Here is a 24,576-nt window from a genome sequence, read left to right on the forward strand (position 1 = left end):
TGTGCTGAAACAACTGTGTCTGCTTAGTCTGCATGAGAGGTATGCGGCCAGTGTACATATTTCTACTGATGGTTCCACAAACATCCAGCGTTCGTCCGGTGCTGTGGTTGTCCGAGCAAGGGCTATTACCAAACAGCTTTAGGACTGACCACCCAACGACGTCGACATCTGTGGAAATAGCTGCTCTTCGCGCTGCACTTGGTTTCGTCAATCGGAAACCCCCTCGACAATGCTCAATCTTCAGTGAGTCAAAGGAAACCCTAGAATTATGCTTTTAGCTCTGCGTCACGGGCCATACGAACAGCTCGTATTCGACATTAGATGCATACTCCATACATCACATGAGAAGGGACACCACGTGACGTTTAAGTGGCTGCTAAGTCACTGCGGCGTCATAGGAAACGAAGTCGTCGATGATGCCGCGCGGGCAGCTCTTGAAGACACACAGAAAGAGGCCATACCATTTTCACGGTCCGACGCAGCCACCAGACTTCGAGTGTTTGCACAAGAGATCACGCTCTCTCTTGGTGCACACCAAGCAGCCACACCAATGGGAGAAGTCGTCAATACCACCTGCCCTCTTAGACGCATCTCTGTACGCCAACTGGACTCCGCCGAAGAGAGGCCGCTCTGCTTTATCGCTTATGGATAGGGGTGGCATTCACGAAATCTTACTCATTTCGCATCGGAATGGCCGACAACGCTCTCTGCAATGCCTGTCTTTGCGAGGAGGCGCTAGAACACATTCTGTGCGACTGTCCTGAATATCATGTTCAGAGACAGTGCCTGGTGTCCATTCTAGCGCACCTTGACAATAGACCATTGTCAGTTGAAACAATTTCCCGTGTCGCTGACAGAAGACATTGCAGCTGAAAGCGACGAAGGGACTACTTCGGTTTTTGAAAGAGACGGGCTTGGATAAGCGGCTGTGACAGTGATGTCACGTACCACGCAAAAGTGACGGACTGTAACTGATGATGTGTGTGCTGTGCTATGTGCTCTCTCTTTCCTTCCCATCTTTCACCCCCCATCCCGCTCCCATGTGTAGGGTAGCAAACCGGTCGAGCTAAGCTGGCTTGTCTCCCTTTCCTTCTCCACTTTTTCCTTCCTTCCTTCCTTCATCACGGACTTAACCAGCATATGGTTGACGTCACCAACCTACTTTATCAAGCACGCAGTTGAAAAAAACGGATACAATTTCTTATGCCAAGGGATAGTAGGCAACTGCGGCGTCGCAACACGCCAAGGTGGCTTTTACGCTGAGCTGCCAAGAACGAGGGCGCGGGATGGAATCCCGGAAGCGGCTGCCGCGTTTCCATGGGCTCGACATACAAAAACGCCCCTGTACTATGCACTAGGTAAACTTTAATGATCTTTATGTGGTCAGACTTAATCCTGAGTCCCCCACAGCGATGTGCCTCATGATCATATCGTTCTTTCGGCACGTGAAACTCTAATATCTAATTATTTGTTTATTTGTAGAATCTCGTGTATCGACAGTGCCGATGAGCCCACAATGTTGTCCAATGTATACCACACTACCACTATCTAGAATATATGCAACCACAAAGCTCCTTTAACTTGCGCACGAGATTACGGCAGGTCATTCGAGCTCCTGCAAGTTTGCCAACACTGATTTGAATATATCAGATATGTGTGGACAGCTCTGTGTTCCGCCAGGGAGACGAGGCTTCCGTGCCGCCTGTGGCTAGATGATGCCCAATCACTCCGGATTGTAATGATATGCAATCATGCATACGATAACTTCGGCTGCGCAGGGGACTATCTGGCCCTTCATCGACTTCCCTCGCTACAGTGTGACTCGAAAAAAGCTCTCAATCCCAGGAGATATATTAGAAAGCCCCCCTTTGCGGACAATGTAATCATGAGACGCTGATGTGAGCCGTCCTTAGTTAAAAGACCTTTAAGCGCTTCGCTGTGTTTTTCGAGGACATACATACTCCGTGATAGGGATAAATGGCGCCCATTCATGTTAAAATGCATATATTTAAGAAAATTATTAATTTCGACCAGTGCATTAGAATAGCACAGGGTAACACCTGGTCTTTAGACTGGCTAACGTTCTTTTTCTTAATGCAAATACATGCTTCACAGGCTAAAGTCGAAAAAACGGCAACCTAGTCCATTTGTCGGCTTAATTATGTTGACCTGCCATGATGGTTTATGGCTATGTCATTGAGCTACTAACAACATGGATGGCCAGGGGATCAAAGTACGCCCATGACGGCCGAATTTCGAGCGGGGAGGGAGCGAAAGTGGCCGTGTATCGTGCATTGTGTGCACTTATGAGGACCCCAGCTGGTGAAAATTGACACGGGGTGCTCCACTACGATTCAGCTCATAATGTGCAAGTAAAATCTCAGAATTTATTAATTTTTGTTCTCATATTCGCCGCCACACTTACTCAAGCTCCTAACTTACAAAGTACTCCGTGATACCATCCGGTGATGTACATCACTTAAACAAATCGATGAACATAATCAATGACGCGACGCAAAAAAGAAGGAGGCCTCCGGATTCGACTTAGAGAAATGACGTTCTGCAGATCTCAAAACTAGATCTGCGCTGTAGTCAAAGCCGCTCAGCGACGGCCCGAGCAGCCGGTAGCTGACAGGTTGATATCTGCGCACTTCCTTTAGGTGATGAGTCTGCGCTTGAAAAGCTGCGATTCAGGAAATTTGAAAACGAACTTTACAGAAACTTCGCTAGACTTGAACTAGACCTTACGCCTTGAAAAACTGCATCAGCGTTTGGCGCTACAGTTCCCCCATCGATACATTCTTCGGGGGTAGCATTAAAAAAAACACTTTAGACTGTTCTCATAGGCTTCCACGTTCGGAGGTTAGTAAGTGTTTTCACGCAAAAGTCGGCCAAGGGCAGAGCCTTACAGCCAGACATTTCCTCATTAAAGGTTCCTGCAAGAGGTTATAGCAGAAAGGCCGTTTGGTCTCCGACAATATTCGCCGGTGCGGCGTGTTACTTGCATCGCTAAAAAGAACCAATAAGATGTGGAAGCCGCGCCTACGCCCGCTCATTCGCACTGGCATGACACATGTATTCCCGTGCCGAGGTCGATACCGCGTACATGCGACGATGTGCATATTGGCGAGTCATGTGAAGTTGGGGCTGCCGGTTAGTGCTCGTCGGCGCTGCACACATCAGGGCGTCACGCTTAGATTTGTTCCAGAATGATCGGCATTAGTCGTTTCGCGCCCTTATTCTGTTTACTTGGTTACAGGATTTTACTCTGCTTTTAAACATTTAACCGGGTCCGCTCGACGACATTAAACTAAGGTGTTTTGACGTTCATAACGTACGCTATGAAAGACGCTCCATGGTAGGAAGCGGCGGTGGCGTTGTTGTCGACTTCTGTTTACGCATCCGCACAGATCTCTGCGTGCGTGTGAGTAGGAGTATGTTAGTTGTAGCGGCGCGCCGTACGCGCGCTCCCGATTGCAGCGCCAGCGCCGCGTAGCGCAAGACGCGCGAAATAAAGAAAGCTAGCACCTATGCGTTCGTTGCGTGCTTACATGCGTTCCGCCGACCTCACAGCGAAACGCAGCCGCCTCGTATCAGACAGAATAACGGGATGTCGTTTTTTGGTCGACACTGGCGCCGAGGTAAGCGTTATCCCTGCCCCATGTCACGACAGACAACGGGCTGAAAGGACTGCGTCGTTACAAGCGGTAAATAGCTGCACAATTGCCACATTTGCGGACAGCGTTCGCTCACCATCGACTTAGGACTGCGCCGCACATTTCGATGGATATTCATCGTCGCTGGTGTGCGCTTCGCCAAACTTGGAGCGGACTTTCTTAACAACTTCGGCCTGAACGTGGACATCCGCTCACGGCGCCTTGTGGGCTGTACGACCAGTTTGTCCGTGCAGGGAATCCTCGCACCTTTGTCGACCCCAGTGCAAACGGCTGCGAACTTACAAGCGTGCTCGTTTGGCTCAATCCTGTCTGATTTTCCTGAACTTACAAGACCCAACAACTACCGGTGCGACAGAGTTAGGCACCACATCGTCATAACCGGACCTCCCGTGTTCAGCAAACCACGACGCCTCGCGGGTGACTGCCTTGCCACGGCACGCAGGGAATTTGAACATATGCTGCAACTTGGCATCATTCGCCCATCGCCAAGCAGCTGGTCATCCGCCCTGCACATGGTTCCGAAGCGTGACCCAGGTGATTGGCACCCCTGTGGTGACTACCGTGCACTGAACGCGCGCACCCTCTCTGATCGGTATCCCCTTCCCCATATTCACGACTTCGCTGACGCACTAGCTGGTACGACTATATTCAGCAAGATCGACTTGGTCAAAGCTTACCACCACATTCCTGTTGAGCCATCGGACATACCAAAGACTGCCATTGCGATACCCTTTGGCCTCTTTGAGTACGTCCGCAGGCCTCTCGGGTTGAGGAACGCAACCCAAACGTTCCAAAGATTCATCAGTGAGGTGACCCGCTGCGTACACTTCGTCGTCGCCTACCTCGATAACTTAATTGTGGCTAGCTCTTCACCTGAACAGCATGCCGATCATCTACGATTGCTTTTTACACGACTCCAGGAACACGGCTTGACCGTTAACACAGCGAAGTGTGTTTTCGGCGTCAACAATATGGAATTCCTTGGCCGCCTCGTCACACCTGAAGGAATCTAGCCCCTGGACGGCAAAATTCAAGCACTGCGCGATTTTCCTCGTCCAACTTCAGTTCGAAAGCAGTGCGATTTCCTAGGACTGCTGAACTTTCACCGTCGCTTTATACCTAATGTGGCTCGTATTGCGCTACCGCTGACCGACATGCTCAAGCCAACTAAAGCACTGTCAGCCCCTCTCGAGTGGAGTGAGTGAGTGTCAACTTTATTATTAGAATGGGTAAGGGATAAGGGAGGCTAAGCTACGTAGGCTTCCAGGTTGTGCTTCACGATGGCGTCCTCAGCTCGTGCCAGGACCCGTGTTTGGATGTCTCGGTCGGTGCTGGAGAGAAGGGCCTCCCATTGTTCGTCGGTGGGGGGTGACGTGACGAGGTCGGCGGGCGGGGGGTCTTCCGGGCAGCCCCAGAGGATGTGGTTCAAGGAGGCAACGTCGCCGCACAGGCAGCAGCGTGGATCAATGACACCAGGGTGGATGTGCGAATACACTAGGGGGCACGGAAAGGTGCGGGTCTGGAGGCGACGCCAGGCGATCTCGGACCGCTTGGGAAGACTGCCATGTGGGGGTGGGTAGGCGTACCGTTCGAGGCGATAGTGCTGGGTAATGTCGTGGTAGGTGACCAGGGGCTCCGGCACCGGGGCGTCCGACGCGGAGGGGCCCACCGCTCGGTCGACGAACCCTCGAGCGTGTTGGTGAGCCGACTCGTTGCCGGGGTGACCCGAGTGGGCGGGGACCCAGACCAGTTCAATGTGACACGGTTCGTCCTCCAGTAGGAGTGGGCGAAGGAGCCGTAAGGTGGTAGGCGAGACGAGACCTCGGGCGAAATTGGAGATGGCGTGCTTGGAGTCGGAGAGTATGACGCTGGCGTCGGTCGAGGTGGCGGCTAAAGCGATGGCCGCCTCCTCAGCCTCGACGACGTACGGCGTTCGAACGGTGGCGGCCGTGATTGTCGGCCCCGAAGGTGCCGAGGAGGGCGAGACGGAGACGACTGCGAAGGCGTCCCCGGGCGAGGCGTATCGGGCCGCATCCACGTAGGCGATGGCCGGGTGGTCGGCGTACTTGGCGTGAAGCATGGCCGCACGGGCTTGGCGACGGGCGTCGTGGTGTCCTGCGAGCATATTCTTGGGTAACGGCTTGATGGAAAACGCTGCCCGAAGAACATGCGGTAGTGAGACCAGGTCTGGCGGGTGAGAAGAGGTGTCATGACCGATGGAAGAGAGGATGTAGCGACCGGTCGGCGAACGATGAAGGCGTTGCACCTGAGCGGTGCGGTGAGCTTCGATCAGTTCGTCGAGCGTGTTGTGGACTCCCAGGCGGAGGAGTCGCTCCGTGGACGCGTTGGGGGGAAGGCCGAGAGCAGTCTTGTATGCCCGGCGGATGAGGACGTCGACCTTGTCGCGTTCCGATTTGAGAAGGCGAGTATAAGGAAGGCCGTACGTGAGACGGGAAACGACGAAAGCGTCGACTAGGCGGAGGAGATCGTGTTCGCGCATGCCCATGCGCCGCGCTCGGACACGAGCGAGCATGCGCGCGGTTTGCTGAACCGAAAGCGAGAGCTGGTCGATGGTGTGAGCATTATGGCGGTTTGACTGTACTATGAGCCCGAGCACCCGGAGATGCGAGACGACGGGAACAGGAGTGCAATTGGCGTGAATCGTGATGGTGGGGGGAGGCGACTTGTGGCGACGCCGGTCGGGGGGCCGCATGAGGAGGAGGGCCGATTTGGCCGCCGAGCAAGCGAGACCGGCCGCGTGCACGTGACTTGTGACGACGTCAGTTGCGCGTTGCAACGTCTGCTCAATGTGTCCGTCGGAGCCAGACGTGACCCAAAGAGTTACGTCGTCCGCGTACAGGGTGTGTTTGAGATCGGGGATACGGTCGAGCTTGTCGGGAAGTGAGCGAAGGGCGAGATTGAAAAGGAAAGGCGACAAGACGGCGCCCTGAGGGGTACCACGAGATCCAAGCGCATACGTGGGAGACGAGATATCTCCCACGATGATTTCGGCCGTGCGGGCTGTGAGGAAGGAGCGAATATAGTGGTAGGTGCGAGAGCCGGGGTTGATGGTGGCGAGTTCGGTAAGAATGGCCAAATGGGAGACGTTGTCGAACGCCTTGTGAAGGTCGAGGCTAAGGAGAGCCTTAGTGTCCGAGAAGGTGGGCGGATCGAGAAGGTCGTGGTGGAGTTGCAAGAGGACGTCTTGTGTGGAGAGGTGGGGACGGAAACCAATCATGGTGTGGGGAAGCAGGTGGTGAGCGTCCGTGTACGTTTGCAAGCGAGCTAGGACGACGTGCTCCATGAGCTTGCCGACGCACGAAGTGAGTGAGATGGGCCGGAGGTTCTCGATTGTGAGTTTCTTGCCCGGCTTCGGGATGAAAGCCACGCGAGCGTGTTTCCACGACTGGGGGAGGTTGCTGGAGCGCCAGCACTCATTCAGGAACGAAGTGAGGGCAACGACCGAAGGGGCGTCAAGATTTCGGAGAAGTTTGTTGGGAATGCGATCTGGTCCGGGGGCGGAGGTGGTGCGGAGCTTGTGTAGCGCCGCGTAGACTTCAGCTTCCGTGATATCGGCGTCTAGTTCGTGGTTGGGGGCCCCGGAGTAGGATGCGAGAGGGGGAGAAGAGGTGCCAGGGGGTGGCAGCTGGAGGTATTTGGCGGCCAGGTCTGCTATCAGCGACGGTGTGTCACCGGGGTAGGCCCGGACAACGCGTTGTAATTGTTGGCGAGCGACTGACTTTGCGGAAGCAGGGTCGAGGAGGTGGCGGAGGAGATGCCAGGATTGCTTGCAGCCCAATTGACCGGAGATCCCTGAGCAAAGCTGCTCCCACTGTTGGCGGGCGAGCACATTGGTGTGATGCTCGATCTCGCGATCGAGGTATGCGATGCGGCGGCGCAGGCGACGGTTGTGACGTTGCTTATGCCAACGGTTGGTGAGGCTCGTGCGAGCGGCTAACAGGTGGGCGAGGCGGGAGTCAATTGCGGGATGGTCCTCCGTGGTGGGGATCGAGGCGGTGACCCCGTCGAGGTCCGCCAGTAGCTGGTCGGTCCACATCGAAAGGTCCTCGATGTCGGGGGCGGCAGAGTGCAGCCGGCGGGCTCGGAACGCATCCCAATCCGTATAGCGGGTCGTGTGTGGGCGCGGCTTGCACGGGGAGGTACGGGCTTGGATGGCGAGGACGTAGTGGTCGCTGCCCAGGGACTGATGCGTATTGGACCAGCGCGCGTCGTTCACGTAACGGCAAAAGCTGAGGTCCGGAGTGGTGTCGCGGCACACGCTGTTGCCGATGCGCGTGGGTTGCGTGGGGTCGGTGAGCAGGGAGAGGTGGAGGTCGTGTGCGAGCTGCCACAGCCTCGTGCCGGGGCCATCGGCCTTGGAGTAACCCCAGTCCGGATGCCTGACGTTGAAGTCGCCGAGAACGAGGAGGGGGGATTTGGCTGCTCTCGCTGCAGCGGCACGGAGCAGAGCAACGAGCGAGAAGTCTTTGGTGACGCGTGGGGGGGTGTAAACATTGAGAATAAAAAGAGAGGGGTCTTCCCGTTGCTGAGGTAGGACCTCGATAAAGACATGGTGGACCGTAGGGAAGGGCAGGTCGGCTCGATTGACCGTGAGCGTCCGCCGAGTGAGGATGGCCGTGACGGGATGGGGCAGAGGGTGATGAGCTACTTGGTCGTGGGCGACGTAACCCGAGAGGGAAACGGTGGCATGAGTCTCCTGTAGTACGATGACGTCAGGAGAGACCGAAGGGTCCAGTTGTTGAAGGTGTAGGAGGAGGTGGTTACGCTTGGGGCGAAAACCACGGCAGTTCCACTGCCAAACGGTGACGACAGAGCGGTCAGCCATGATTAGTAGCGGAAGAAAAAGGTGTTGCCTCGGCTGGTGCTTGCGAGGGTCGGGCGGCAGAGGATGAGGTGGTGCGGACGTGGAGGGGTGGCTTGGCTCGGATGGTTGCGAGCATGGAAGTTTGGAGGCTATCGACCGTCTCTTGGAGAGATTGGAAGGACGTGGCGGGGGGATAGGCAGTGAGGTCCGTGCGCATGGCATTGATGGCTTCTTGTTGTGCCGTGAGAAGCTGGTATATTGAGTTGAAACGGCTATCCAGCCGTTTTTCGAGGTCCACCAGGGCATTCTTGATGGCTGCCTGGACCTCTTCGGAAAAGTGGAGAGATGCAAGGGGGGTGTTGGGTCTGCGGCGTTTGCTAGTGCCTCCTTCGGAAGTCTGAACATCCATGTCAGAGGAGGAGGCGATTGAGGAGGGCAGACAGGATGGGATCGTGATGGCTGCCTCGAGCTTCTCCTCAAGAGCTTGCAGTTTGGCTTGGAAGGATTCAATTTGGGTCTTCTGTGCCGCAAGTTGAGCGGTTTGTGCAGTGAGCTGCTGTCGTAGGGAGGCGTTTTCTTGCTGCAGTGCGACGACCTGCGACGAGGAGGACGCCGAGGGAGCGCCGGGGGGGCCGCGGGACCACGTCGACTGGGTGGGTTTAGAGGCTGGTTTCGGCGCCGCCGGGGCGAGGGGCGGGAAGTCAGTGGTCGACTTGGAGGGTGGAGGCGGCGGAGGACCGCGTGCCGCTTGCTTCGGAGGTTGAGGGCGCTGCACGTAGCGGTGCTTACAGTTGGAGCTATGCGTGGAGTGATTCCCGTTGCAAACGATGCAGCGGGGGATGCAAGTCGGGGGCGAGCCCTCGAGCGGTGGGGGGTGAGTGTCGCCGCAACGACGGCACCTGTCCTGGTGTGGCTTGGGGCACACGTCGGTCCGGTGGCCAGTCGAGCGGCAGTTGAAACAGGCCTCCACCTTGTTGCGGAAAGGGAGGAGGCGAAGGTGGACTCCATGGTAGAAGATCCACCGGGGTAGTTTGGGGTCCGTGAGGGTGACCAAGATGTGGGGAGTCTTGCCCATACGGCGGGCACCCACAATAGAAAGTGCAGGATTGCTTGCCTGCAGATCGTCAAGAATGGCTTCATCCGTGAAATCGTCGAAGGCGTGGTAGAGTATGCCCCTTAGGGCGTCGTCCGGCGGTGGGGCGTAGAGGTGGATGGTGAAAGTGGTGCCGGACACCGTGAGGGAGGTGATGCGGAGGTAGGCTTGAGCGCGAGCCGATTCCGCGACGCTGAGCGTAAAGGTGTTGTTGACCGGGTGGATCCGCACCGTGTCGCGAGATGCGGGCGGGAGGTCTTGCAGGCTCGCTGCTTGCAGCAAGGCGGTGTATAAATGCCAAGGCTGGAGTTTGGTGAGGTCGACGGGGGTTTTGGGGCGGCCGACGACGTGAATCGTGTCGGCCGGGAGGCGAGGGAGTGGAGCGTGACGGCGGGGCTGAGGAGGCGAAGCACTTGCCTGCTTCGAACGCGGCGATTTAGCTGCGTCGGCGGCGGCGAGGCGCAACGCGGCGCGGCGTTGCTCTTGGGCGCGGAGGCCTGGCGTCTGCCAGGAAGCATCCGAAAGTTCTTCGGGGGTCACCTCTTGTCCTTGGACAGCAATCTCCATGGCGGTGGGCAGCCGGGAGATGGGCGACGAGGCGGTGGCGGGCGGCCGGGTGGTCGCCCCGTTGTCTGCGCGCTGGCGTGCGGGCGGCCGCACTCGAGCTAGGCCGGGTAGGCCTAGGTCGGCGCACGGCGTGGTCAAGGGCTTCCCAAAACTCTCCTGGGCCCCCCCCCGGGCGAGTATTGGTATAAGATTGGTATCCAAAATGGTCCTGACGACTTGTTTCACCCACTCGTGAAGAAACTGTCCGGATAGGGATAAAAGAACCGGCACGAGGGCCGAAAATTGGCGGATCCGACGCGAGGTGCGACTGCTCTCGACGCCGACGCCAGCGTCTCCTCCTCTCGAGTGGACAGGTGCCGCTGACGCAGCATTTGAGGAAGCCAAGAACGCTCCGGCCAACGCAACAATGCTCGTGTATCCCTCACCCAACGCACCAATGCGTCTGATCACCGATGCTTCCTCCAACGCCGTTGGTGCCGTCCTTCAGCAGTTCCAGCAAGACTCATGGTGCCCACTAGCCTTCTTCCCCCAGAAACTAAAGCCTGCCGAAACTCGCTACAGCACGTTCGACCGTGAACATGTCGCCGTCTACCTAGGAATTCGGCATTTTCGCCATCGAGTGGAAGGTAGCGTATTCCACGTGCTGACCGACCATAAGCCACTGACATTCGCTTTCCGTGGAAACCACAGTGCTTATACATCCAGGCAAATTCGGCATCTAAGTTTCATGTCGCAGTTCAACGTCGAGCTAAGGTACATCGAAGGTACATGAACGACGTAAGGTACATCAACGCTCCTGCCGACGCCCTTTCCAGCGTAAGTGTCGTAACATCTGATGCTGTGGACTTCGAGGCAATTGCAGAGGCACAGCGTAGTGACAGTGAACTTCGCAACTTGCGCGCAAGCTCTAGTTCTTTCCTATTAGCGAGCATTGTTTAACTGCGCGAACAAACGAACCACAAAGACAGCGAGGGACAAGGACGGGCGCAGTCATCTGCAGACATCCGCCGCTGGGCTCGTGAGTGCTTGCAGTGCCAACGCGCGAAGACGACGCGACACACAAAATCTCCCCTTCAAACCTTCCTATTGTCTGATGTGCCGCTGCTCTTCTCCTCTGGTGCAATTGTGTGTGATGTGTCTTCTGGCTGCATGCGCCCGTTTTTGCCGTCCGAATATCGTCGTCAAATCTTCACTAAGCTGCACGAAGCAAGCGACCCTGGCATTGCCGCCACTCAACGCCTCATCACGTCTCGTTTTGTGTGGCCCTGCGTCAAAAAAGACATCCGCCGCTGGGCTCGTGAGTGCTTGCAGTGCCAACGCGCGAAGACGACGCGACACACAAAATCTCCCCTTCAAACCTTCCGCTCGCCAGGCTGTCGCTTTGACCACGTGCATATTGAAATCGTCGGTCCACTCCGGTCATCGCGAGGAAAGCGTTATATACTCGTGTGGATCGCTATACACGCTGGCCCGAGGCATTCCCGCTTCACGATGTCACGTAGCCTCCGTAGCCTCCGTAGCCTCGTATTTCGTCGCCGGATGCATCTCTCGCTTCGGCTGCCCCAGTATTGTTATTACGAACCGTGGCCGTCAGTTTCAGTTCCGAAATATTCAGAACACTGACACGTATCCTCGGTGTACGGCACGTCCACACAACGGCACACCACGCCTCCGCAAATGGAATGGTCGAACCACTGCACCGACAGTTGAAGGCTGCACTCATCGCTCGCAACGCCCGAACTTCATGGGTTGACGAGCTTCCCCTCGGGATGCTAGGAATTCGCTCGGCGATTAAAGAACACATCGGGTGCGCTGCAGATGAAATGGTGTATGGCACCTCCCTTCGCCTGCCCTGTGAATTCTTCGCCCCGGCTCCTTCCCCTGACCTGTCACCGCCTGACAACATCGAGAAGCTTCGGCATCTGTGTCAACGTCTGTGAACAACGCCCAAACGACAACCGTCCAACTACGATGTCTTCGTAAGCAGAGACATTGCTTCATCAAGTCACGTCTTTGTGCGACGAGAAGACATCCGGCCATCTCTTACGGCACCGTACGAAGGCCCTTTCAATGTGCTTGGGCGTACCGACGAGACCTTCACTGTGACAGTAAACGGCCGCACGGACGTTGTAGCGATCGACCGCGTAAAACCTGCATACATACCGAACTCATCTGTTTAGGTTCCGCTTCCCGAAAGTTAAACGGTTGAACCGCCGCGAAACGCACCTCATAAAACGTCCTTCTCTTCCACGGGGGGAGCCTTGTAGCAGCGTGCGTTAAGTGCGCTCCCGATTGCAGCGCCAGCACCGCGTTGCGCAAGACGCGCGAAATAAAGACAGATTGCACCTCTGCGTTCGTTGCGTGCTGACGTGCGTTCCGCCGCTCGTATACACTATATTAGTAGATTACGTAACAGTTTGTGCCTAGCTTTCTTATGCCTTTTCAGCCCAGCGTGGACTATCATTGTACCGTATAGAGTAGTCCTCTGTACCAGCGTACCCTGAGCTGAAACCACTCCCCAGGAAGACTGACGACCCTCTAAGCAATGCTGCTTTCTCCTAGCAGTGGGCTTTTGCTGAAACACCGGTAATAATTTCCTTACATCTAGCGCAATATCTGTCAATGCGGGAACGCTGGCTATAGGACAATCAATCCGGCGCACGCCTCTCTCCGCGGACGGTAGCGGTCATAGTTTCATAGAGGGAATTAAGGCCTACTGGTTAAACATTTCTGATCATTTATATCGAATCGTGTCCGTTACTCCAGAGTAACAGTGCAAGATGACTCAGTGGGGTGAGTATGCCTGGAAACGACCCCTTCATGTACAGCCAGTCCGGCTGCACAGGATTTCGTTTAAAGTAATAATGAAAAAAAATTCTACAGCCGCCCAGTTGACTAAATATACTTAAATTTATGTCCCAATACTACGAAATAACAAGAATGAAGGAAGTACACTGAAAAGGAAACAAAGCCCTAAATATAAACTCGTTATCTTTTCAAGAACATCTTAATGTACGAGGTGCGAATCAGAAAGTTTTTGCCCCTATTTTCTTTGATTATTCCTACTACTGCGGTAAATGCGAAGTCAACACATCCATACCCAGTGGTTGACGTTCCTTGGACCGGCCCGGCTTTATCTGCCGGTAGGTCGGCGGCACGACGCTGCTGTGATTTGTTGAAGACGGTGGTTTTGCTTTACACGTCCACGGCGTTCTGGCAACAAAGTGTGATTAATTTTCGTTGGAGCAAATGACGACCGACCACAGAAATCCACAGGGAAATGCAGCCCACGTATGGGGAAAGGTGTCTCGCTTTGAGACGTGTGAGGTGGTGCTGCCGCGAGTTCGCAAAAGGCCGTGAATACTTGCAAGACAATGAGCGTTCGAGGAGACCGCGGGCGGCGCTGACTGACGACAACAATGGGGAGAGTCTGTACCACCACCACCACACTGTCCGGACCTCGCGCCTAAGGATTCCCACGTTTTTGGTCCGCTGCAGAACTTCCGAACAGGACAGCGATTCACGTGCAATGATGAAGCCAATGCAGCAGCTCGACGATAGTTCCACAGTCAGTGGGACGAATTCTACCCCAGTGGCACCTGAAATTTAGTGCTGCGACGGGACAAATTTCTGAACCGGTGTGGGGACTATCTGGAAAAATAGTGCAAGGCACGTGGATTCTACGTATATTTGTGATTACCTGTATGTACTTTATCTTGGCTAATAATGAATAGGGGCAAATACTTTCTAATTCATCCTCGTATGTGCGGCCCCATCGGCACGCGCAGCAACACCTTTCCTAACGTACAGACGCTATCGATTGCGACCAACTAAGCTAATCTCTGTTTTTGATCAGAGCTAAAAAAGATGTGCTGATACATGTGGCACGAATGCGCCTTGAAACATGGAGAAAATTTTCATCTACATTATCTCCTGTGCACATGGGGAACAAGCGCTCGCCAGGCGGCGCTGTGGTAGTTTGAGTAAATCATACAACTGTAACCTGAGTAACTAAGTAACCATAGTAATTCAAGCAGGCTAGGTGACTATTTGTCACCGCCTTCTTGCGATATATTAAGGCGATACCAATAAACAACAACAAGAACAACGAAGACGACGACGACGACAAGAACAATAATAAAAACAATTTAATATTAATAATAGTGCCCAACTGGAATATGCTGACACCGTCCAGTATTAAGCCCACCAAAATGGCCGGTCGTTTTGAACAGCAACAGACGGGGACCTGTATCATCAGCCTTCGCATAAGCCCGGTGCGTACAGTGTTGCATTTGGAGGCAATCCCACCGCTGGCAACCAGTTGTAGGAGTTGAGGAGGACTTTGAGATGAAAACTGGTGGTTTATTTACATCATTTGCAGTGAGAGTACAAAGAAATTAACTGTCATAAAGTCATTACGGGCCGGCAGCAACTCGGACGCTGCGGCACGTGGCAAGAAGCTCGAAATAGATGAATGAAGGAATGCTCTCTTGCTGCTCCCGGTCTCTGGCTTTTAAGCCCTTCGGTGTCTCGAAGTCACGTCACGTTCGGCCAATCGACGAGCCCGCTCAGGTGACGTCATTTTCGGCCAATGGCAGGCGCTCGTGCGATTGTGTCACACCCGGCGGAGAGGGTCCCTCTTTGGTCTCCAATTGTCCGAGTGCTTACTTCTCCCTGCGGTCTTGCCTTCCCGGTCTGCAACTACCGTGACAAAGGAGGACGGGGGGGGATTGCTGCCAGGGCTTCACGGCGCATTACACCCGTCTTGCCTCTTGGACCCACGTTACCTGGAACAGTGCCAGGCTCTCGCTTCACTTTCTGGAAGAGTCAAGCAGTGAATAGCTCCAGATGCGGCGTACGAGGTGGGGGCCGCCAACTTGCTTACGTATACGTGCTTCTGCGCTCCTTAATTAGCTGTGGCGCGATTGGATGTGGTCTGGTGAACTCGAGGGAGGCTCGGGAGAAGGTCCCGTATCTAAGAACAGTCAAGTGCTCTCCGTGTTATGCGCGTTGTGACGAGAGCACGCGTTTCTACGTTCTAGCACGCCGATGCTGCGGTCAGCTCAGAAGCCAAACACATGTGCCTCGAGATGAGTGGCGAATTTGCTGAAGGAAAATTGCGGCGTGTGCTACTGAAAGCTGTTGCCTCTACTCGCCAGGTTGTGTGATACGGCGCTGCTCTTGGCAAGCGAAACTTCAGCGTTGGTTGCGCATAGCACGCACCCTGGATAGAAAGAACTCTTGCAGACACCAAGTACTGTGACGATCGCGCTTATGCGAAGAACATTGCAGGTAGCTGGTCATCGGACATTTTTTGGGGGCTTCGCGAAGGCGAACGAACGGACACGCTTGTGTAAGGCGAACAATTTAGTCTGTGTTACACGAAATTACGTACGACGACACCAGCAAGACGATGACCATGGTGATGACGATAGTATGACGACGACTTCATGACGAATGATTTGTTGTATGCTCTACTGATTAAACGTTATTCTACTGCAGAGGACACAACTTTATTCTCATGTTACGTTTATATTTATGTAGTACACTGTTCACGAGCTATGCCGAGAAATTTGAATGATCCTTCAAATCAGTGTGGACGTTGCTTTTTTGGGAGGGTTTGCGTGTGATGAACCGCGAATACATAATTCATACCGAACCTACTCGCCCGTCTTGCAACGAGCGCACCCTAGACCTTTTGTTGTGGTCGCACGGCAAGCCGCTTTAGCTGCATACAACAATATACAACTATTGCCAACGAATGAAATCCGCGTTTGCGACAGCTTATCCTTTGTTTATTGGCATGGCTGGCCCTGGTTCCCTCCCCTGCCCTCCAAATTAAGAAAGGCATGAAGCATGTGCTATGCATATGTTCGCAATATAATATCCAGCGCGTATCTCCCAATAGAGCGCTAAACTTGCTTGCCTGAAGAATTTCTTCACAAGCGAACACTTCATTAGCGACTCTACACCCGCACCTGGCGCAAAACCTCACGACAAGCTGTGCATCGTACCCCCCTACCTGGTGTTCTATTTCTCCACATTTAGCATAGCAAACTTGGTTCGCGAAGATGCTCTCATAATTAACTTCTTTATTTTCACTATCACCGAAAAATAAGGAAATAGATATTATAGAAATGCTGGAAAGCCCTAGCTATATTCCTTGGAAGACACTCTAGCATGTTATTGGTCACTTTGCTTGCGTCGTATTAGCGTAATGACACTCAAAAAAGTAAAGAAAAGGCCTCCTGTACAAGCCTATAATGATGCAGTTAAATAAATATAGGTCGTGCTTCGCAGAACTTCCGGCACGTGTTTAGGAATCTGTCGCCGTTTCCGCAGTACAGATGACGATACGATATTCCTTGGTGTTTATAGAGAGTATAGCATGAAACCAAGGTACCAGATTGTTTGATGCTATATACTTGAAGTGTACCAAGGCAGATTGCAAAGTTAACTCCGCAGCAGTAACGGTGACATATTTCAAAAATACGGTGGTATTTTCATGCTAGCACGTGGTATAGCATGAAGTGATTATACCACCAGGTCGTCTGACGCTAAAGCGACGTGTTGTGTGCTGCTAAACCCTACAAGCGGAATGTTAATGAGATGCGCACTTTGTTTCCCAGTAGTGGGATAGCTTGCGTCCATGTGCGTATAATGAGTCGCTAAAGCTGTCAGTGCGGGTCCTCATTAAGGCGAGTGAATCGCCGTGTATAGTCCATGTCGGCTTAGGCAGACTGCATGCTATTAGCACCAGCCGTACTTGCCGAAGGTATAATGGACGACATGCAACAAAGGTGCGTTATGTTCGCGTCGTGGTAATGTATGCTTATCGTTTCCAATAGGGACAAGTGTATAAGCAGGGGGTTTCAACGGCGTCCTCAACTGCAGTGAACGAGAAGCTCATTACACCTACCTGCCGGCTTATGCGGCGTCTGATGAGCGAGAGCTGGTGATGAGCTGCCAAGCAACCATTGCCAGTCTATAGCCGAAATGCAATAATTGGGCCGGCAGCTTAGGAGTCTTTCCTGCGTAACTAGGAAGTCTGCTTAACTGGAACCTGATATTTAGTTCGCCTGTGATGACTTGCTCCCTACTTTGGGCAGAACTGCAGCAGCGCATGTGCATGAGTGTTACTCCATGTTAGTGCAACTTGCTTGCTTAAAATAATATTGGTGCTCATGTCCAGCCAGACGCGTATATTTGGCGAGCAGACAATATATCACGCCACAGACAATAACAAAAGCAATAAAAAAGTCCCTTTTTCACGAAAAAAAAGGTCAACAAAAAAGAAACAGCCAGCCATCTTTGAATTCCCTATAGAATTTTGTTGTTCCTCACTAGTCCCCTGACGTCCCAAGCGCAATATCACACTCTAAAGAGTACAAGCTTGTGCTGGCTAGTTCAAAGTCGAAGATTTTGTTTTCATTAATCTGTACGCTGGTTCCAGCTAGAGTTTACCAGTTGATCAAAACTGAGAGCTGGGCGAGTCGATGCGGTTCCATCTTAACGAAAAAGTGGGCGAAAAAGACGTAGACGAGAAAGAAAGAAACGACAAAGAAAGAAAGAACAAACAGGGGCGCCTGTGTTTGTCGTTTCTCTCTTTGTCATGTACGTTTTTTTCGCGCGCTTTTTTGTTAAGATAGAGTTTACTAGGTCCAGCGGCCAGTTCTAACTCATGTGATAAGCAAAGGTATGTGTGTGTGCAGGTTTCAAGTTTGCTTGTACGAGTAGTATTGTACATTCTGATCTTTCATTTTAATTCCGCGATATCACGTGGGTATGCTGTGTTCGTGCTGCACATTCAGTTTTATTTCAATAAATCGGCAAGTGATAGTTCAGAGGCAGCACTCGTGCCATTCCCCATCTGTTTCGCTGTTGTGCGCGATGTGTTAGCAGATCGAATTTCACACCACCTGGAGAATCTCAGCGTGGTTAAGTATAAATTGTGCCAATAAAATTTCCATAAAACTTTCTGTCCTACTTAACGTTCGTTCATAACATATCCTATATATATATATATATATATATATATATATATATATATATATATATATATATATATATATATATATATAGCTACAAATCAAGGATGCAGAATATAATTTACAACCTCCAAACTACTGATAAACTATTGGATTTCTTGCGTTTAGTTAAAAACACGCTGGCAACTCTCGGTAGTGCATTTGTTACACTAGCTTTGCGGTTCTACCAAAGGAAGCGATTAAACGTTCAGCTTCGATGACCATTTGCTACGTCAACACGTATTAGAAATTACTTAAGAATAAATAAATGGTTTCCCCGCAACATGCGCGTTTGCAGTTTGACAAGGCCTAATTTTAAAGGGAGAAGACGAGAGGCTTCAAGTTGTTTTTGAAATAGCGTACGCAAGGCACACTTAACGACGGAAAATTGAAATAATACAAAAAAAACCACAGGGGAATCCGCACATCATGTACCGCATTTTGCAGGCTTGTATAGCCGGCGACGAAATAATGTGGCGCACAAGATATGAAAAAAAGCCGAATATCTCCGCAACGTCACAGCGCAGCCTGGTATTTGCCTTTCGGGCGACATTGTCGTATACCGTTTTACTGGGTAATAGCTATAGGCCGCTCGGGAATTGAACGTTTTCGGAGATCCCGTGGTCAGTAAACTTTTGTCACCAGGTGTACGTTGTAGACCATATTCACCGTGCTTGCACGGTATCAGATGATTCGGAGGAACAAAAGAGCGCATATCGGTAAAAAAATGTGCTCCTCCGCAGCAACTGCAAACAATGTACTTACAAGCTATATTCCGGCTCGGTTTTGTTAATGAAAGAAAATAAACGTAATCTCACGCTAATGCGCGGCCAATGCGCGACTTTACACCTTGCACGTAACTAGCCTGTTATATGCTTGTATTGGAAGTATGCTTTACTGACTTTCATGAATATAGTGGGTGGCGTGGAGTGGATGGAACGGGATATTCTTTTGTCTTGGCATACGGTTACTGAGACGAATGGGGCTAATGGATGTGCCCTTGCGTGCATGTAAGTATTGCCGCTAGTTGAAGTCGCTACATTAGTCATTTGCTGAATGCAACCCCTATTACCGAGATGGAAATATTCGCGGACCATGCATGTTTTCCATCTCTGCATGATGACTTTGAAAGAGAAGAGGGAAAAAAATGATATCGCCACTGTGCTGTTACACTGATTTGATGGCTTGGTTCCTCCACAGTAGTGCGATGGGTGCCTTACTGCGGATGTTTGAAGATTACTCTTTAAGGCGGTAGCTTTTCTGAAGCTCTCTATTGGTAAATGCGAATTTGAAACTGAAGTTACGGTTCAATATCCACGTGGAAACAACGGCTTCGCTTTTCGAAATCTGTTTTATCCCTTATTCTAAAACATGTTCCACTCTTCACATTATACTCTTTCGCAATGATGACGATTGATTAGTTATGAAGGGCTCCCCTTTGAAACAGGGCAGCGAGTGATAGCCTTGCCTAAGCTAATCATGTTTCGTAGCACTTATGTCTGTGTGTGATATTGCCCATCTCTATTTTCTATTAATTAGAGCCATTATATTAGGCAGTTTTTGTTACACGTACGTAGAGACTTCACGTAGGCAAACGTGAAAAGCCTACGTACCTTACGTGCACGCCATCTGAAACGCCTTTAGCTACACGTACGCTACACGCGCCGAGAGGTACCACGTAGCTCCATCTATCGGGAAACATGAACACTGCGGCATCCAATTCAATCCTGTCGTCGTGTCTCGAGGCGAGCTGTCTGCGCGCGCACAGCCTTGTTCGTGGTCTCGCGAAGCTAGCGCGCGAAGCTGCCTGCGTGCACGAGAAACGCACGCAAAGAATTGAATCTCACGTCCGTCCGTGAGATCGACGCGCGGCCGCTACGTTCTACGCATGCGCACTGCTTACACGTTGAAGCCCTACGTACGCAAAGCCTCCACGTACGTGTAATCAAAACTGTCTATTTATATTGCAACGTTACGCATAGATGCACCAACAACGGCTCCATTTCGTCGCTGCATTTCCTTTCGTCAATAATCAAGCATCTCTTCGTTATCTGGACCGCTTACTGGTGAAACTAGGAAAGGTGCACAGCACAAGCAAATTCTCCTCGTATAGGAATAACCATAATTTCATCGAATAGCAATGCCTTGTTTCGTCGAGAGACGGCGTCCGGCTCCGCTCAGTGAAGTCGTAAGTACAGTTTTGAGTCTAGGCGAATACACGTGAATACAGGAGATGGTGCCATGTGACGTTTTAAACGGCAGCCACGCGCTGTATTTCGATGAACTTTAAAATTAGGGATCATTTAAATTCACGAGCCGCATTGGCTCCCTCCTGCGAGTTGACACAGCCGAGCGGATTAGGTACGCGCACTTCAATAGCATTTGGTTTAACGGTCTTCGAAAGCTAGCATGTGACTGCGGCATTACACTGCCAAAAAAGAAGAGGTCAAAGATACAACGAATGTTTACGCACATCAACAATAAACGGCATATGCAATGTATCCGCTCATGAAAATATCTGGGACGCGGACCTTGCAAGTTCAATCGCTCTGCTTGCTACATAGTTAATAAATCAAGGATCCTAAGGATAGAAGATCTAAACACACGCTTCAGTCAGGCGCCATTCGCTGCCTTTGTGCCCCTTAACATGCCACCAAATCTCGGATGCGGTCTTTTCAAGCCGTGTGTTCATGCGTGTCTGCTAAACACCCCGTTCCCTTTATTTGTGCAGGAGATCGTGATGGTCATCTGGTTCAGCATCGAGTTTTTCTGCCGGCTATGGTCGGCAGGCTGCCGGTCCAGGTACCAAGGGTGGATGGGGAGGCTACGCTTCCTCCGAAGCCCCTTCTGTGTGATAGGTGAGCATCGCCATACTGGAAATGAAGGGGGTGCTCGCGACACCTTGGGAGGCGGGGTAGAGAGAGTATAACCGCTTGTGAGATTATGGTGAACTTCACACTCGAGGGTATTCGTGCGCACGCTAAATTAGAACCCGTAAAAGGTGTTGGTTTACCCCGTGGCAAACACCTTTACCCTAAAGGCTATAAAATAAATTTTGCACAGTGCCAAATTGAAGAGTGAGATAACACTACGTCTGCGATGATGTAAGCTATTACTGAACTCTATTAAACAATATTTCACGCAGTTTTCGTGTCCCCTCTCATAGATAAAATCTTGCTTACTTGCAACAAGAAAAACAATGAAAATGATTGGACCCAATTGAAAATTTCATCTTGCGCCACGTTGAGGGCACGAGTGGAACCAGCGTTAGAATGTCGCGTGTATACTTCCAGGGCACTCAGCTTGTTCCTAATCAGAGTGAGCGTACTCAAGTGTGGTATATAAACACCATAGAAATTAGGGTTAAATGCATGAGAAACTTACAAAAAAGTTCCCACTCCTAAACCTTCCGAATGTCGCGTCGTAGCTACTCTGCTTCTCATCCGGAATAAATAAATTCACTCGTTTATTGGAACCGGATGCTGCTGCATGGAAGCAAAGTATGTTTTCCCCCCTCATTTCTGGACATTTAGCACCGGTGAGGCAAGAAGGCAAACATAAGAAATAAATATTTTATACCGCAAGGATATACGTGCCTAGTGACTCAGTTCAGTGAACAATGTGTCTAACTTCACCAAGGAGGAAGATGACTCGCATAATGTTCTGTGACTGCAAGAGCATCGGGTCATAGGAAACATAATCGTAGAAAAAGTAATGGTTCAATTAATGAAGGGTATAACGTTGAACGTGGTATTCATTAGTATCTAAAGCTAGCGGACGCACAAGTTTCTATGTTTAAAAGGTTTACCTCAAATTATAGGTGTGCTCTAGTTACGGTTTGTTCGTTGCTTTTCGAAGGGTGGCTGAATGCGGGAGCAACGGGTAAATATATTTTTTCGCAGGAAAGTCGCGCGCGCTTGACGACAGCGGCCTGGCTATGCAGTACAACTCGCTCGCTGATTGAGTAGCTCCGTTGTGTGATCGTAAATTAAGCACCCAAGGCCCTGAGGCCATCAAACGAGTGCCACCTTCTTAATGCGGGCCGTAAACGAAGCTAAATGGACTCAGCGTAGGATCACAACTTCGTCACGGTTAGCACGCGATAGTATAGGAAGAAAAAGGTTTGATGATCCACTTTAGACTCTTCTTCTGCAGAGGCCAGCTCTTGAAGTGAGGCTACGGCCCTCCTTTTCACCCTCCCCCTTCTGTCTCTCTCTTACACACACAGACACGCAGCGGTCGAAACCTCGCTTCGCATTTTCGATTAAATCTCACGATCGTATTACCCTAAGATTAAGCGCCTATTTTCTTCCGAATGAGAAGTCTTCAGAGCACTGCAGTGTTCTTAGCAGTGTGTTTCTGTCGCACTTTCTACTGTTCTTTCCCGCTGTTAGCATGGCTGTGAAAAGACAGGCTGGCGTTTTGGATCGCAGTTAACTCGTTTCCATTTGATGAGGTAATTATCTTGTGCTTTTGATTAAAGAATGCATTGGATGGAAATACAGAGGCAGAGAAAGTTTCTTCACATATACGTGGAAAGGTTAGCCTACTGCATAGCCAAATAGCATGACATTTCGGCGTGAAGTACGCAGGTTATGCCGACACGTTGAACGGAGCGGCTGCAGTAAAATCGACTTTTGACTAGGTAAACGCGAATTTTCAAACTCTGTAACGACCTCTAGTTACACGATAGAAAAGAGATGCTATCAAATAGCAGAGATATATGTACGGTGAAGAGTGCGCGCACGCAAGCTCCACTTTTGCACTGCAACATCTCCCGGTATGTGCTCTTCCGCTTGCCTTGCTGTCCCACTGATGACGTAGTGCTGCGAGTAGGTCAGGGCAATAAATGTAAGATGAAACTTTGAGTATCGATTATTTCCTCGCAACGTGAAAACTCTCGGCGTACGAAGGGGTTGAAGCGAGTCAACGCAGGATGGTCCGAAACAAGCTTTTCTTTTTACGTTCAGTCGTATATATGGGATGTGAAACTATAAGTGGTGATCAGCACAGACAAACTGAAGCACGGACGATGCCAACGAGGCAACGCTTATCTGACAGCACTGGCATACCACTCGAATACAGAAAGAGACGGGTGTAATGAAGTTTCAGCACTGAGCGTGGCGCGGTCGTGCATCGGCATCTCTCCCAGAAACCGAAAGTGTAGGAGGCTGTTGAATATTACAAATACATTTGATTTGTTGCACTGCAACACGCAGGCAAGGTTTTGATGGAACGCTGACTACCGGTTCTAAATGAACAGTGTATTTGGTGCAAGGGATAGCTAATGTTCAAGCACGATGGTACATCCCAGTACCTATACTGCGACAGTTTGACATACAACAGGGTCGAACGGAGAGAATACAGGACACGTGCTAACTATATAGACTTTGTTACATCGCATACAGCAGCTTATATAACTAGAACCTGGACGCACGTAGTTTGTAATAGCAGACGAAACACTTAAAATTGCAACCTTATGGCGCAATATCAGAACCAAGCTTAACGCATTGTGATGTCTACCTTCCTGTTAGGCTACTTTCCGACCGCGTAAAGCAATAGAAAGGACGACTGCGTTCGGGTTGCTGCATTTTTCTTATTCTAAAGGCCTCGACTACTTGGTGAGCTACACTTTTACTGTGTCCGTAAGTTATGTCTTTTTCTTTGTGTTCTAAAATTGCAACACACGAACAATCGTGACATGACTCCCCCTCCAACATAAATGCGACGTCTTTCCCAAACTGAGGCTTTGCGCAATATCCACCTTGCACTCAAGCTTTTCGTATAGTTGACGACGGCAGTGCCAGAAAACCGTCCAGTGAGAAATGGAAGCAAAATGGGACGGGTGCTTTTCAAATTGTGCGCGTTTAAACCACAGTGCTGGTGTAGTGCCTTATAAAACACGCCTCGATGGTTTTCAGTACTCGTTCTTTCTTTCATGTATTTATATGGAATAGCCTTCCGGACTGCAGTGTAAGAGCACAATATGTTAACGAAATTTATACTCTGCTAGAATTGTATTACAAGCAACGGGATAATTAAGAATTGATCATGGTTACTGTTACTCTGTGTACACTGTGTATACTTGTTCATCCTCCCTGTAACTTGTGTTTGACAATGCTGTGTAACGTTGTATTGTCTGTGTTGAAATTTGTCTTTTTATTTTGACAATTCCTGTCCTGGTAATGACCCTCAAGTGAGGGCTACAGTATTCCTAAATAAACAAAAATTCCTAAATAAATAAAAAAGATTGGCCGTGACACCTCCCGTCACTTATCACAATGAGTGTCTAAGATCTGAAAATGTGACGCGTGACTCGGCATGCTTGCAGTCGATATTACAAACGCGAACATTACCCGGCTTCAGTTCCGCTGAATTCAATAAATA

At 51.0% G+C, this 24,576-nt stretch overlaps 1 protein-coding gene across 3 annotated transcripts in view; it reads left to right on the forward strand.

Annotated features, from left to right (window-relative positions):
• LOC142584827 (potassium voltage-gated channel subfamily KQT member 1-like) overlaps positions 1-24,576 on the forward strand; it is a 528,313-nt gene that overhangs the window by 394,766 nt on the left and 108,971 nt on the right. For all 3 annotated transcript variants that reach the window (XM_075695111.1, XM_075695109.1, XM_075695110.1), the window contains exon 3: positions 20,921-21,047. In XM_075695111.1, coding sequence (XP_075551226.1) covers positions 20,921-21,047 — 127 coding nt within the window. The remainder of the gene's footprint in view (positions 1-20,920; positions 21,048-24,576) is intronic.

This window comes from Dermacentor variabilis, chromosome 6 (assembly GCF_050947875.1).
Source record: "Dermacentor variabilis isolate Ectoservices chromosome 6, ASM5094787v1, whole genome shotgun sequence".
In the NCBI taxonomy this organism is placed as follows: domain Eukaryota; kingdom Metazoa; phylum Arthropoda; class Arachnida; order Ixodida; family Ixodidae; genus Dermacentor; species Dermacentor variabilis.